Below are 16,054 nucleotides of genomic sequence, written 5' to 3' on the forward strand. Positions count from 1 at the left end.
TGGGTAGAATGTAGTGACGAGATACTGTGGGCAGAGTGAGAAGCAGACGGAGGTTGGCAGTGTGACATGCACTAATGTGAGGAGACGCTGAATAGAGTGAAGAGGCAACAGTCTGAGGCGAGTAGTTTTAAGAGACAGTCTGACTGGGCCACAGGTCAAAACAGGCTGGTAGACGAGTGTAGGCCGTTCTGACTCTTTCCGGTCCCATTTGATAGTCTAGTAGGTATTTTTCTTAATGTTACTAGAAACATTACCTGCAGCCAACATCCATGCTCCCATGTCTTCAGGGCACCTATACATCATGTCTTCAGAAACGTGAAAAGCAGTCAGAGGTGAACGATGGTGAGAGATACCGATGGGTAGTTTGAGCACCATAGCTGGACAGAGTGAGGAGCAGGTACCGGTATGAAGCACTCTAAACCTCAGGGCTCTCTGTCCACAATCTCACCAAGTTTACACTCAAACATTATTTTTCAGGTGTTTGTATAGCACCAAATAGAAGGAAACTCAGGAGGTGCACGCGATGCACTGTAGTTGGGGTGGAATGGGGCACTCAGCCATCATCCTGGGCTCTACACTGATGGAAACACTTATGTGAGTCGCCCCATTAATGGGGTGAAGGCGAGCTCACAAACAGGATGGCGAGGTACTCACTAGCCATCAGCACGCACAATGACAAATGTGGTCTCCGGTACTTACAATAAGAGGTAGTCAAGCGTCATTACAACTTACAGTAGCAGGCACGGTCACATGGACCATCAGTACTCGGAGTCATCAATACACGCAGTGATTTATATGACCACAGGAACTGTGGTACTCACACTATGAGGCGCTGACAAACACAGATAGATACTGCGGTACTTGGAATAAGACGTACTCACATGGCACCAACACTTATAATCACCCTAAGCACCTGATGGTGCTTTTTAACCCTAGGGTCAGGGGGTGGCACTATTGCACTACAGTAATACGAGCCTTCATGCACAAGCTGAGACTTGCAGCGGGCACCCTCCTGCAGTGGAGGGACAGTGCGCGTCCAGGGGCAACAACTTCAAGACAGACCCTTTTTCAACAAAGACCCTCCACCTCACCTGACAGGCGGCAGCAGATCCCGGATCTGAGCTGCGGACACTCACCGTCGCCCCCGCACAGGAATGAACTCTTCCACGGGTGAGGAGGAGCGCTGGGTCCGGCCGTTACTGATGCCTGGGAAAAGGGGTGTGAAAAAAGCACATCTAGGCAGTAGGAGGCACGGGGTTGCGGCACCCGCGCTTTACTTTAACATGGTTAAAGGTAAAGCACGGGTGCTGAGATGGTTGAAAAAGTAAACAAATAGATTTTTTTCTATTTGTTTACTTTTTCAACAATCGCGGCACCCACGCTTTACCTCTAACTATGTTAGAGTAAAGCGTGGGTGCTGAGATTGTAGCAAAAGTAAACAAATAGAAAAACATCTATTTTTTTACTTTTTCAACAAGTGCGGCACCCGCGCTTTAGCTTAATATGGCTAAAGGTAAAGCGCGGGTGCCGCGACAGTGAAAAACAAGTATAATACAAATAAATACATTGCTTGTTTGTGAGTGAATGAATGAATTAAAACTGCGGGGGGAAAAGTGATGTCCAAGCAAACAAACTCATTGAGGCGTGAAAGAGTAATTGTTGATCCGAATCTGGCTTTAGCAGCTGAACACCATTGAGCCCTATGTGCGCAGACTGGGGAGCGCATGGTTTGTAAAACAGACGCTGTGTGCATGCACATCTCCTGTCCTTGCAGGCATAGCGAGCAGGAGACAGGGAGGGAACAAAACATGCATCCCTTCCAATGAAAAGAGTGCATTTTTGAGCCGCACCAATCAGAAGAATGGGTGGAGCTTCCACCCCGCTTCCAAACCAAAGCGACGACAATAGATCTCGCAAGAGAGCAGTGCATGAGTTGCGTCGCTAGGCGAGACCTAAAAAGTTAATATGGAGACAGTGTTTAAGATAGAAATCTTTGAATCTCAGGAACATCACTGAAACCGTGTAAGGAGTCACAGTAGATAATGCAACTACCTAAGAACAGAGATAACAAATGGGAACACTTGGTTCAATTTGTTGTACACAATCAAGATTAAATGCAACACAAGGGTAAGGATACTATTAAGTGATACACATGTTCATTCAAAATGTGTTCCTTTGAAATGTATATTCAAAACTTACTAATTACAGATTTATTTGCACAAGTTGTTGAACAAGCGATGTATTATTTCAGATCATAAGGTATGCTCATGAAAGTATGGAAAATTTATTTAGGCAATATAATCATTAACCATGTGCTTGTACACCTCAAACCAACAGAGATCAGTTGTTGTACAAGAATAATGTAACATAACTGTCTTACCAGCTTAGGGTTGACCTCCGTGGCAATAAGACGCAAGAGACAATTGAGAAGGCCTTGTCTGAATGATGAGGTGGACTGGGGAACAGAAATAGCTTCCATCTCAGAGTCTCCAGACTCTGCCAAGTCAGAATCAGCAACAACCATCCAATCATACTCCAGCTGTAGTTTGCCCGGTTTCCCTAACATGAGGTAGACTTCCGCCAGCGTCAAGTTCTCAGAGGTGTGAAGGTTCCAACCTTCCTCACGAAATTTATTTGCATCTTCTCTAGGGGTTTTTGCAACAAGTGATTCCAGAGATGGAAACGTGGTGGTCTGCTGCTTGTCAGGAGAGCAGTCCAAGGGTGTATCGGACAAATCTTTAGTGCAAATATCAGACTGGGGCTCTAGCCAGCTATCTGCTTGGGTTTCGCATTTGGACAGAACACCAGAGGGGGAAGGTACCCCAGAACCTGCTGGGGACACACAAGGAAAGATCATGTTATCTGTAACTCCTGGAGGGGGGACCGGAGGTGAGGCACTTGTGGTGGCAGGAATGTCCCCATCCAAGGTGGAAGGATTGTCTGTGCAAAAACATTTCTCTGGGATTATCAAGTGATGACAGGACTTCATGTACCGAGGAAAGGGGTCTAGCAGAGAAAGTTCTTCTTGGTCAGGGATGGCACTGTTAGAACCCTCTACAAATGACGGGCTACACACCGGACTTTTGCTGCCATATATAGGAGTAACTGTGAGGTTTGGAGATCTGGGAGGTGCTTCAATATCCTGGTGGATATCAACAGGGCTAGAGATTTCCACGTGTGTTGTGTCATCTTCCACTGGGCTATGTCCACACATATCATCTTCGATGTTTTGAGTTACATCATCTGTTGACATACAAATTAGTCCCAAAGTGCTCTCGGCCTCCCCACTCTCCTTGCCTTCAGTCACGCACTGGGGATACTTCAATTGAATTCTTGCTGTCCCCTGCCCACTTTGTATCCCCAATATCTGGGCAGGGGGAAGCACATGAGAGTCCTTGATGCTAGGCTTGCACTTGCTAGCCTCCTGCCAGTGAACAGTACAATATGCCTTTGAATGTACGACTCTGGCCACCCCAGGAAGTGGAGTGATGGTAGCATTCTCCCCAGGAAATAGGTGGAGCTCTGGCTTCTCCTCAGATGGCTGACCTTCAGTATCCAAGCCTCTGATGTACTTAAGTTGGTGTTCTTTTAGTGTTTTACGCTGAATATTTGAGGTTAAGGAAAGAATCTCGTGAAACAAAGGATAGGTTAAAATAAATATGATAGATGCATGCACCAACCTGAGAAAGTTGCTTGCCTTTTAAATGGTCAGATACAGTCTTAGTCCTTTGGGTCGCTTTTGTGCAATAAAAAGGCTACACAGCAACAGAGAGGCAGCAAACAAGGCTTCTATCAGCGATCCAGTTTTCCACAATTAACACAATAAACAATAAATGATTTACTTTTTGTAAGGAAGATACAAGGGTTTATAGTGGTAGGATTCAGGTGGGTTGGCAATGGTGTACAAAACTCAAATGGCCTACTGTCCTCAAAAGTAGTAGCAGAAGGAATACAAGTATCACTATAGCAACCTATTTATGGATCCTCTTAAGACAGACTGCAGGAAAAAGACAGATGACCTGGCAAGAGATCTGAGGAGGTGCTATCTGGATTTCAAACTCAAAGGGGTTCTAATTTCCCATAAGAGATTATCTAGGTGTTTAAAGAAAGCAAAAACTGAGTTTACCTTTGGCTGAACTGAATTTCTTGTTTAAATCGCCAAAAATATAACCCAGAATTAAAAGATAAACAATACAAAGACATGTTATTACAGAACTAGCAATTACTTAGATATACCCCAAAACACTGTTCAAAACAACATTCAGAGCAGCAGTGTTAATGGTGTGAGATTTTCATGGATCTCACATACATACATACATACATGGGTATCGTCATTGTCGAACAGGTTACTTACCTATCAGTTATAGATTCCTTACCTTAGAATTACCTCCAGGCGTCAGACTGGATCCGGAGAAATGTTTTCGTAGCAGTCCCCTTGCGGATCGGTAGGGGGCATCGGTCGACTCTGCGCCCGTCATCGGCAATGCCGGGATGACGTCGTGGTATCTACTTAGACACCGCACCTGCGCGCTGGCGTCAGTTCTTTACATGACATTCCACGCTAGAAGCGCAAAGCCATGCAAGACACTGACCACTGGTCCACAAAACTAGGGCCCTGAAAGGGAGTTCCTCACACTAGAAGTCAGTTCGCAGAACTGGGAAGATGGGTAGGGCGGTAAGGAATCTATAACTAATACACGTCTCTTACAGATATATTGTTATCGAAGGTAAGTAACATGTTCATCTGAAAGTAACTATTAGTTAGATTCCTTACCTTAGAATAGATACCCCAGCAATACCATACCCTGAGGTGGATCTGTGAATCAAGTTCACACCAGGAAGTCCTGGAGAACTGAACAGCCAAAGAAGCCGTTTTTCCAGACTGGAGTATCCAGGCAATGTCGTCTAGTGAATGTGTGCAGCGATGCCCACGTGGCTGCCTGGCATATGTCATTGAAAGGGACTCCCCATCCCAAAGCAGTAGTGGCTGCCGTCACCCTGGTGGAGTGGGCATGCAATCCTTCTGGAGGTACCTTTTTCGCCAAGTAAGAGCATATTTTGATGCAAAGGACGACCCACCGAGAGATGGTCTGTTTCTGTAGGGCCTGACCTTTTTTGGTGCCCACAAAGCCAACAAAGAGTTGATTGTCCATCCGGAATTGATTTTCACGACCCAATTAAAAGAATAGTGCATGTTTTGGATCTAGACGTTGGAGCATTTCTTCCTCTTTAGAAGGATGTGGGAAGAAGGTGGGCAAAGTGATAGTCTGTACTATGTGGAAAGAGGTAACCACTTTGGGGAAACAAGAAGGCCATGTTCTGAGAACAACCTTGACCGGATGAACAGCAAGGAAAAGAGGCTTAGAAGAAAGAGCCAGAAGCTCACTCATCCTGCGAGCAGAAGTGATGGCAATCAGAAAGGCAGTTTGAGTTAAAAGTCTGGGAGGACAATTATGTAATGGCTCGAAAGAATCACACATCAGCTAAGTCAGAACCAGATTCAAGTCCCACTGGGGCATTACGAAAGGACTAGGAGAAAAGAGAAGAGTAATGCCCTTTAGAAACCTATTTACAATAGGGTACTTGAAAAGAGAATGTTGATCTGGAAGGCAAAGGAAGGCCGAAACGGCTGAAAGATGGCCTTTAAGGGTGCATAGAGCAGAACCCTGCTGGGCCAAATAAAGAAGAATGAGGAGAACCTCTGAAAGGGGGGCAGAAAGGGAATCCACACCCTTTGCTGTGCACCATGCCACAAATTTGTTCCATTCGCAGGAGTATAGCGATTTAGTGGAGGGACGCCCGGCTGCCAAGATGATATTACAGACTTCGGGAGGAAGGTCAATAGCTGTAAACTGTCACCGCTCAATCTCCACGCAAGGGGGTGGAGGCCAAACAGGCTCGGGTGGAGGACAGTCCCCTGCTGCTGTGACAGAAGATTCTCCCGAAGAGGCAGTCTGATTGGAGTATCAATGGCCATGTACAAGAGCTCGGGATACCCGGCTCTTCATGCCCAATCCGGAGCCACTAGAATGACTTGGACCCGGTTGCGCTTGATCTTCTTCAGCACTCTGGGCAGAAGTGGTATAGGCGGAAAGGCGTAAAGTAGACCGCAACTTCACTTGCGACGAAAAGCATCACCGAGGATGTGCCGTCTTGGAAATTCCAACACACAGAACTGATGGCATTGCACGTTCTCTCCAGTGCCAAACGGATCTAACCAAGGCTCTCCCTACTGCCACCTTCAAGTGAAGACACCATTCTTGATCCACCAGGCACCGACGTCTGAGTTAGTCAGCCCTGGCGTTCAGGGAAACTGCCAGGTATTGAACCCCCAGGGAGATGCCCTGATGTTACATCCATTTCCAGAGGTGAAGGGACTCTTGACATAGGGTTCACAACCCCACCCCGCCCGGTTTGTTGCAGTACCACATGGAGGAAGGAATGCCTTCTGTGCAAGACGAATCGCCCAGAGTTCCAGAAGGTTGATGTGGAGCTCGGACTCCGCCGGAGACCAGAGGCCTCTGATCTACACCTCTCCCATGTGGCTGCACCATCCCAGGAGTGATGCATCTGTCACCACCGTGGACCCTGGTTGGGAAAGGAGAGGGATCTGCCATCAACCCAATCCGGGTTCGATAGCCACCACTGCGATTGATGTGCTGTGCCCTTCGAGATCTGGATGCAATCGGACAGATTCCCTTGATACTGTGCCCACTGGAACTTCAGGTCTCACTGCAGAGCCCGCATGGGCTACCTGGCATGATCCACCAGAAGGATGGAGGAGGCAATGAGGCCCAGCAGCCTCAGAGTCATTATTACCAAAATCCGGGATAGAGGTTGAAACATTGGTATCACAGCCTAAATATCCTGGCTCACTGGTCGGGAGGATAAGACCGAAACTGCGCTGTATCCAGAACTGCTCTGATGAAACGGAGCTTCTGAGAGGGAGTCAGGTGTGACTTCGTCACCTTGATCGTGAACCCCAGCGAATGCATTATCGCTGTAGTCTGGAGGTGGGAGACGACAGCCTGGGGCGAGCCCACCTTCAAGAGCCAGTCGTCGAGATAGGGGAAGACTGGAACACCTGATCTGCGCAGATGAGCTGCGACCACCTCCATCACTTTCCTGAACACCAGAGGCGCGCTGGCAAGGCCAAAGGGAAGGACAGTAAACTGAAAATGCTTGTGGCCTATCGTGAAACACAGGTAGCACCCGTGGGCAGGCAGAACGGGGATGTGAAAATAAGCGTCCTGCAAGTCCAACGCTACCATCCAGTTTCCAGGGTCAAAGGCAGAAAGAACCTGAGCCAATGTCAACATTTTGAACATCTCCTTCCGGAGGAAGCGGTTGACGTTCTTGAGATCCACAATAGGACGCAGGCCTTTGTCCTTCTTGGACACCAGAAAGTAGTGGGAATAACAACCACAACCTACTTCTGGGGCAGGAACTTGCACGATAGCTTCCTTGGCCAAGAGAGCTGTAAGTTCCTGGCGCAGAAGGGCCAAATGATCCTCCGACATGCAATGGAATTGCGGTGGCATGGATAGAGGGGTAGTTTCGAAGGGGAGGGAGTAGCCCCTTAGGGCTATCTGCAAAACCCACCTATCAGACGTGATGGTTTGTCAGAGGGGGAGGTGATGGCGGATCTTGCTGCTCACTGGTAAGTGGTGGCCTTAAAAAGTCGGACTAGGAGGGTTTGAAGGCTGTTGCACAGAGGGGCAACAGTGGGCTGGCCCCCAGACCTACGGCGCTGGGTCCCACGTCCCCAGCAGCGCAGAGGCTGGGCAGCTTGCACTAGCCTGTGGCTCTGGGAGGAACGTGTCGGGCACCCCTTCTGTAGCCACGAAAGGGGCGAATGGCAGACTGCATGGGGCGAGATGTAGTCGCGAGGCCCAAGGACCTGGCCGTAGCCCTAGAATCCTTGAAGAGCTCAAGCACGTGGTATGCCTGGTCACCAAAGAAGTAGCGGCCATCAAAGGGCATGTCCATAAGTGTAAACTGGACATCACCCGAGAAGCCAGTGGATGTCAGCCAGGTGTAGCCTCTCAGGGCTAAGATGGTGAAATAGTAATGAGTAGCAAGTCAGCGGTGTCCAGGCCACAGTGAATGGAGAACTTTGCTGCAACTCTCCCTTTAGAAATTGCACGAGAGAGTGCGGCCCGGGCATCCTGCAGCACCTGCTCAACCATATCCCACATGGAGTGGGTGTAACGGCCCAAGAGACATGCAGTGCTCACCAACCACTCAAGGGACAAGCAGTGTTCATCAACCACAGTCTAAAGCTGGCAAAAAAAAACTTCTTCTTCCCAAGGTGTTCCCGCTTCTTGGCTTCCCTATCTGGGGGAGCAGTAGGTAATGAGCCTTTGGAAGTAGAGGCTTGGACTACCATGCTCTCAGGGGTAGGATGTTGGGATAGGAAAATGGGGTCGCCCAAAGCTCTGCGGTCGGGCAATCATCCTATCCACAGGAGCCCTTGTGCTGGGCTTGGACCAAGTGCCCAGAACGATATCTGAGTGGGCCTCACTGAATGGCAGCAGGAATCCAGAGGCCGCTGTCAGCTGAAGCACCTCAGTCAGGAGGTTAGTCCTGACTGCCACTTTAGGCAGCTCAAGGCCTCAGCCGCCCTACACAACACCACAGCATAGGGGGCTCCCTCCTCCATAGCCATGGTAGGGGAAGAAAGCATGGCAAGGTCTGGGGAGGGATCCAGACCACTGGCATTACCCAACTCCTCTCTTAAGTCCGGTTCTTCAAGTTGGTCTGCAAGAGGGTCAATAGACCCCTCCCAGTCCTCCTCACCCTCTCCTGGCTGCCACTCAAGGTGATAGGGAACACCAGGATAGAAAATTGGCACCAGGATAGAAAATTGGCACAAAGTGCCAGTCGGCGCTAGTACCGGCATTGGTCAGCATCAGTCAATGCCGGTCCGGCTCCATATCTAATTCGAGATGAAGGCCGGGATAGAGTCCGGTTGGGAACCCAACCGGCGTCGGCAGTGTAGTCAATAGATTCGGCGCCGGAGGTGTTGTCAGGTTGACTGGTGCCGATCCGGATCCAGGTCTGGATCCTTGGGGGCCCTGCGGCACCGGGGCCCAAGCCACCAGTGGCAAAGGCCTAGTACCCCTAACCGAGTTTGTGGGGCCCGAAGGCGTGCAGACAGAGTTGGGCTGCCTGAAGATGGAGTGGAGAGCTTTGTAAAACGTACAAAGTTGGGCTGGGGTCACTCTAGCTCCCGGAAATGGGGGGGAAACTCAGAGCCAACCCAGGAGGCTCCACGGACAGAGCCAAAGGATGACGATCCGCATCCTTGGTCTCGTCAGCCGACAGACAGGGAGAAGGCGAAGAGCGACGGTGCTTCTTCGCCTCCTTGTGCATCGAATTACCAGAAGACTTCGATGATGAGTGGTGGTGATGGTCCCGCGACCTTCTTCTCGACTGGGACCTCGAGCGTCGCGGCACAGAGCTGACTGTCAGGCCTCCAGAAGCATTCTGGACAGCGCCCGCAAAGACTTGGAGGCATTGGCCCAACAGTCGGAGCTCGACTCCGGGTTGTGGTTGCGCTCCAGACACCAAAGGCACACTAGATGTGGGTCCATCACCGACATCAGCTTGTGGCAGGAGCCACAAGGCTTGAAGCCGGTCCGCCGATGTGACATACCTGTGCACCAGGCATCAAACGAATCTAAAGGAAGTCGACAAAACTTTGAAAAAACAGTTAGTCAAAAAGTGACCAGGGTACCGCTCTCTACAGATCTGGCACGGAAAAAGAAAGAGCGGACGTCAGCGCGCTGAGGTGGCGTCTAAGTAGATACCGTAACGTCATCCCGGCGATCACAATGCTGATGACGAATGCGGAGTCGACAGATGCCAGATACCAACGAGCAAGGGTACTGCTACGAAACAATTTCTCCGGATCGAGCCTGACGCCTGAGGTGTAATTCTAAGGTAAGGAATCTATAACTAATAGACTTTTTCAGATAATCTCTTACAATATCAATAGATTACAGGGGCAGGTCATCTGGATTCAGATGTAGAGAATGAGTATAGTTCCTGCACAGTATAATGTCCTACTCACTTCTCAGATCAGCCATTTCCTTCAGCAGACTAACCTCTTCTGCCACTGCCTACTGCATAATCATTTTTAACATCTATCCATTGCTGGGTGGTGCTATAGACTACAACCAATAAATAATTACTCTACCACTGGCTAACAGGAGGCAGAAAGACTAAAATGTACTTTTCGTGATCCTTTTCTTCAGTTTCTTGCACAATCCCAAAATGCATTTGCAACTCTACCAGACTACCCATCACCCATCCTATTAGCCACATGTCTACCCAATGACTTTCGATTCTTAAGGAAAACCATAACATATGCATGAAGGTCACCTAATGAACAAGTTACTTACCTTCGGTAACGCTTTTTCTGGTAGATACAATATCTGCCTGTGGATTCCTCACCTTGTGAATATCCCCTTGCGTCAGCAACATTCGGAAATTCTTTTCGTAGCCTCGCGCCGACGTGGAATTGGACGTCATAGAGACACGACATCTCTCGCGACTCCGCTGACGTCACCGACGCCTATAATAGGCCCACGCCGGCGTGATGACATCAGTTCCGCCCTTTTTTCCGTGCCTTCGAGGCACACGGACGGACCAATGACAGTAGACATATACATAGTATACGCAGTACAAATATCAAGGTAACACACAGTGTGAAGCAAATGCAATAAAACATTTGAAATAAACAACTCCTTGACAATAAAATAAATACATTACAGAAACTCTGGTATAGAAGAGTGGACAACGGGGAGGCGGGTGGGTCAGTGAGGAATCCACAGGCAGATATTGTATCTACCAGAAAAAGCGTTACCGAAGGTAAGTAACTTGTTCTTCTGATAGACACATCTGCCGTGTGGATTCCTCACCTTGTGAATAGAGTCCCACAGCAGTCCCCACTCCCGGAGGAGGGTGTCCACTCTTCTAAACCAGGAAATCCTGGAGGACAGAGCGTGCAAAGTGACCGTCCCTCCTCACCTCGGAATCCAAGCAGTAATGCTTCGCGAAAGTGTGGAGGGAAGACCAAGTTGCCGCTCTACAAATCTCCTCTACAGGAACACCTCTAGCCAATGCTGAGGTTGAAGACTTAGCTCTTGTAGAATGAGCCCTTATACCCTCTGGTGGTTCCTTACTGGCCAAAGAGTAGCAGATCTTTATACAAAGGACGATTCATCTCGACAAGGTTCTTTTATGGACCGCTCTTCCTTTCTTGCAGCCAGCAAACCCAATGAAGAGCTGGTCATCCAAACGAAAGTCTTTAGATCTGTCCAAGTAAAAGGACACGGCCCTTTTGGGGTTCAGACGGTGCAACCTCTCCTCATCCTTAGAAGGGTGTGGGTGAGGATGAAAGGTAGGGAGGGTAATGGATTGACCAAGGTGGAAAGGAGTCACCACCTTAGGCAGAAAAGCAGCCCTGGTCCTAAGAACCATTCGATCAGCATGAATGGTCAAGAAAGGGGGCTTGTAACTAAGAGCTTGAAGCTCACTTACCCTCCTTGCTGAGGTTATTGCAACGAGGAAGACGGTCTTAAGAGTCAGAAGCCTCATAGGACATTTGTGAAGAGGCTCAAAGGGAGCACCCATCAAAAAGGTCAAGACAAGATTTAAGTCCCACTGAGGCACAATAAAAGGAGTAGGAGGAAACTTATTAGTGAGGCCCTTCAAAAACCTTAAAACCACAGGAGATTTAAAAAGAGACGGCTGGTCAGGCAAACAAAGAAATGCCGACAGCGCTGAAAGATAGCCCTTCACTGTGGCAACAGCAAGCCCCTGTTGCGCCAGAGACAGGGCAAACTGGAGAACATCAGACGAATGGGCTCTCACAGGGTCAATAGATTTATCCCCACACCACGAGACAAATTTCAACCATCTATAAGAATAGATGGACTTAGTGAAGTCACGCCTGGCTGACAAGATGACATCCACAACGTCAGGCGGGAGGGAAAAGGAATTCAGGTTGCCCCGTTCAATCTCCAGGCATGAAGGTGTAATGTCTGGAGGTGGGGGTGTAGAACCTGCCCCTCCATCAGAGAGGAGGTCTGCCCTGAGAGGGAGACGGAGCGGCGGGTGAGAGGAGAGGTGGAGAAGATCTGTATACCACACCCTTCTTGGCCAGTCCGGGGCGACTAATATGACTTGGGCCCGGTCTTGGCGAATCTTCCTCAGGACCCGAGGAATCAAAGGTATGGGAGGAAACGCGTAAAGGAGTTGATTTCCCCAACTCAACTGAAACGCGTCCCCCAAGGCTCCTTGCATCGGATACTGGAGACTGCAGAAAGACAGGCAGTGAGCATTCTCGCAAGTGGCGAACAGGTCCACCCGAGGTGTCCCCCACATCAGAAAGATGCCGCGAACCACCTCCGGGTGAAGCCTCCACTCGTGGTCGGCAGAGAACTGCCGACAGACTGTCTGCACGAACGTTCAGAACTCCGGCCAGATGATTCGCCATCAGACAAATCTGATGGTCCTAAACCCAGGACCAGAGACGCAGAGCCTCTCTGCAGAGACACTGCGACCCCACTCCTCCCTGTTTGTTGATGTACCACATCGCGGTCGTGTTGTCCGTCAGGACCTGGACCGAACGACCGCGAAGGGAGGGGAGGAAGGCCTTGAGCGCCAAACGTATCGCCCGCAATTCTAGAAGGTTGATATGAATCAACCTTTCCTCTGGAGACCAAAGACCCTTGATCTCCAGATCCCCCGGATAAGCACCCCACCCTAGAGTGGATGCATCCGTTATCACTGTGGCCACCGGATGAGGCAACTGAAAAGGCTTCCCCTGAGACAGGCTGCCTTCCACGCCCCACCAAGACAGATCCGCCGCAGCTTCTCTGGAGATCCTCACTGACTCCCTGAGATCTCCGTTGTGCTGATACCACTGCCTGCGGAGGCACCACTGGAGCGCCCTCATGTGCCAGCGTGCATGGTTGACCAACAGAATGCATGAAGCCATCAGACCGAGCAGGCGAAGGACCTTCAGGACTGAAACGACCGCTCCATTGTAAAATAAAGGAATCGTTTCCTGTATGTCGTGAATCCTTTGAGGAGGAGGGAATGCACGACATACAGTTGTGTCCAGTACAGCACCTATGAACAGGTTGCGCTGGGAGGGCACCAGGTGAGATTTGGGCACATTTATCGAAAAACCCAACCTGTACAACAACTGGGTTGTCTCTCGCAGATGATGGAGCACTCTCTCTGACGACTCTGCTTTGATCAGCCAGTCGTCCAAATAAGGGAACACAGGAATCCCCGACCTTCTGAGATGCGCCGCCACCACTGCCATCACCTTGGTGAAGACTCGAGGCGCAGTAGTAAGCCCAAACGGAAGGACCGCAAACTGATAGTGCTGCGATCCCACCATAAAACGGAGATACTTCCTGTGCGACTTCAGGATGGGGATGTGAAAGTACGCATCCTGCAAGTCGAGCGACACCATCCAGTCTTCTTCCAGCAGTGCCTGAAGAACCTGAGCAAGGGTGAGCATCTTGAATTTCTCTTGTTTCAGATAAAAATTCAAGATCCTGAGATCCAGGATTGGACGAAGTCTGCCATCCTTTTTGGGAATCAGGAAATACCGGGAGTAGCATCCCAGACCCTTTTCCTGCTCTGGGACCACCTCTATCGCACCCTTTCTTAAAAGAGTCAGCACTTCTTCCTGCAGAAGTAACAGATGTTCCTCGGTGCAAAAACCTTGGCAAGGCGGGTAATTGGGAGGGAATTCCCGAAAGGGAAGGGCATACTCATTCTCTACAAGATTGAGAACCCAAAGATCTGATGTATCCGATTCCCAATCTTGTAGAAAATGGGTAAGCCGACCCCCCACCGGACCCAAATGATCCTGAATGGCGGATCTAGGACTGCTTTTCTGAGGCAGGGGTATTAGAGGAAGTGGAAGAGGCCTGACGTCCACGAGGACGTGATCTTTGCTTTCCTCTGTACGACCTGTACAAGGAATGTTGCTGCTGCTGCTGTTGTTGTTGTTGTTGCTGTTGACCTTGTCGGTAATTCCGAAAGGAAGAGCGACCAAAACCCCTGAATCTCTTGTTGGTTGAAGAGCTCCTTATTTGAAGACCCAAAGATTTAGCAGTTGCTCTACTATCTTTAAATCTCTCCAGAGCCGCATCAGCCTTCTTCCCAAGGAGGCCAGACCCATCAAAAGGAAGATCCAATAAGGTCGCCTGAACATCCGCTGAAAAGTCTGAGGATTTCAGCAAAGCTGCTCTTCTAGTGGCGACAGCAGTACCCATGATATGCGCCACAGAGTCTGCAGTGTCCAGACCACTTTGTATAACCTGGCGAGCTGCTGCCTGCATATCTGAGATCACCTCCTCAAAATCTTTTCTGCTGGCATCAGGAACTTTTGGAGTTAGAACACGCAAAGAATCCATAAGGGCATGTACATATCTCCCCATCAGACAAGTGGCATTAGTTGACTTTAAAGCCAAGCTTGCAGAGGAGAAGGTCTTTTTAGCCACCCGATCTTGTTTCTTTGCTTCCTTTTCATAAGGAACCTGGGGAAAGGCACTTACATTCTTTTTAGAGCAAGCAGCTTGAATGACTAAGCTCTCTGGTGAAGGATGAGAAGTCAAAAATGCAGGGTCCTCAGGTGCAACCCTGTACCTCCTTGCCACACTCTTGGAAACCGCAGGATTTGACAGTGGTTTCTTCCAAACTTCCAAAATGGGCTCTGTCAAGGCGTCATTAAATGGAAGTAACGGTTCTATTACAGAACTAGGAGAATGTAAAACCTCAGTCAGAAGATTGGATTTAAACTCCACTGTAGGTAAAGTTAATTTAAGAAGATCTGCCGCCTTCCTCATAACCATATGGTAAGGTTGGACATCCTTAGAAGGTGCATCAGAGCTTGAAGGTAATTCCCACTCTGGGGAGAAATCCAGGCTACTAGCATCAGCTAGCTCATCAAAACTATCTTCATCCCATTCACCTTCTTCTATATCAGGATGAGATTCTATATATCTTCTTTCCTCCAAAAGGCGTTGTGCTTCCCTTCTGGACCTCTCCTTCACACGTTTTGCAGCCGGATCTGCCAACGGCTCCGACGGAGTCGGGACCGACGTCGGTATCGAATCCGAAGGTTTAGTCGGATGTTCTAGAGGTCGCTCTGGAGCGGGTGACGTCGGAATCGGCGTCGACGGCCTCTGTGGAGCCGGAAATTGCCAAGGCGGTGTCGGGCTGGCATATAAGGCATAAAAGGTGCAGGAGGATAGGAGTGAGGGATTCCTAGTTTGAAAGCCAGCGGACCCATGGGACCAGAAGGTGCACCAGAGGGGTACCATGCCCTTGAAAAGACACCATACATAGCATTAAGAAATGCAGATGGATCTTGTCCTGGGTTTGGAAATGGAGGTTGGAAACCCTCAGGCTGGTCTTGTGGAGGAATCGGATTCGGCTCTTCGGTAGGCGCGGAATCCACATCCACTTGAACCTCTTCTTCGTCACGGGCCGAGGACGGCGCCGGAGACGGATTCGGAGCCGGAGTCGGTGACTGAACACGCGACTCCGAAGGTGAGGCCTCACCTTCCGGTTCAGAGACATCCAGAGTAACCACCTTAGAACGTACCTTCTTCGGTGACTTCGATATCGAATCTGACTCCTTACCGGAACGACGTCGGGATTCATGTCTCCTCTTCTTATGTTTCTTCTTCGACTTCGAAGTATGATCCGAAGCCGACCTCGTAGATGACTCCTCTCGAGATCTAGACCTCGACTTCGATCTTTCTCTTCGAGAACGAGACCACGATGTTCTTCCTTTACCAGCTTTTAATGTTGCCACCAGGAGCTTGGCATCTCTTTCCCTCAGAGCTTTCGGGTTCATCTTTCGACAAGAGGAACAACTATCGACGTCGTGGTCGGAGCTTAAGCACCAGATGCAGTCATCGTGCGGGTCAGTAATAGACATCATTTTGCCGCATTCTCTGCAGGGCTTGAAGCCGGTCTTCTTTGTTGACATTTTCGAAGCGGCAGGATACAAAGA

At 49.5% G+C, this 16,054-nt stretch overlaps 1 protein-coding gene across 1 annotated transcript in view; it reads right to left on the reverse strand.

Annotated features, from left to right (window-relative positions):
- CRAMP1 (cramped chromatin regulator 1) overlaps window positions 1–16,054 on the reverse strand; it is a 1,037,800-nt gene that overhangs the window by 560,267 nt on the left and 461,479 nt on the right. The window contains exon 10 of the mRNA XM_078662937.1: window positions 2,381–3,601. Coding sequence (XP_078519063.1) covers window positions 2,381–3,601 — 1,221 coding nt within the window. The remainder of the gene's footprint in view (window positions 1–2,380; window positions 3,602–16,054) is intronic.

Source organism: Lissotriton helveticus, chromosome 10 (assembly GCF_964261635.1).
Source record: "Lissotriton helveticus chromosome 10, aLisHel1.1, whole genome shotgun sequence".
NCBI classification, from domain to species: Eukaryota; Metazoa; Chordata; class Amphibia; order Caudata; family Salamandridae; genus Lissotriton; species Lissotriton helveticus.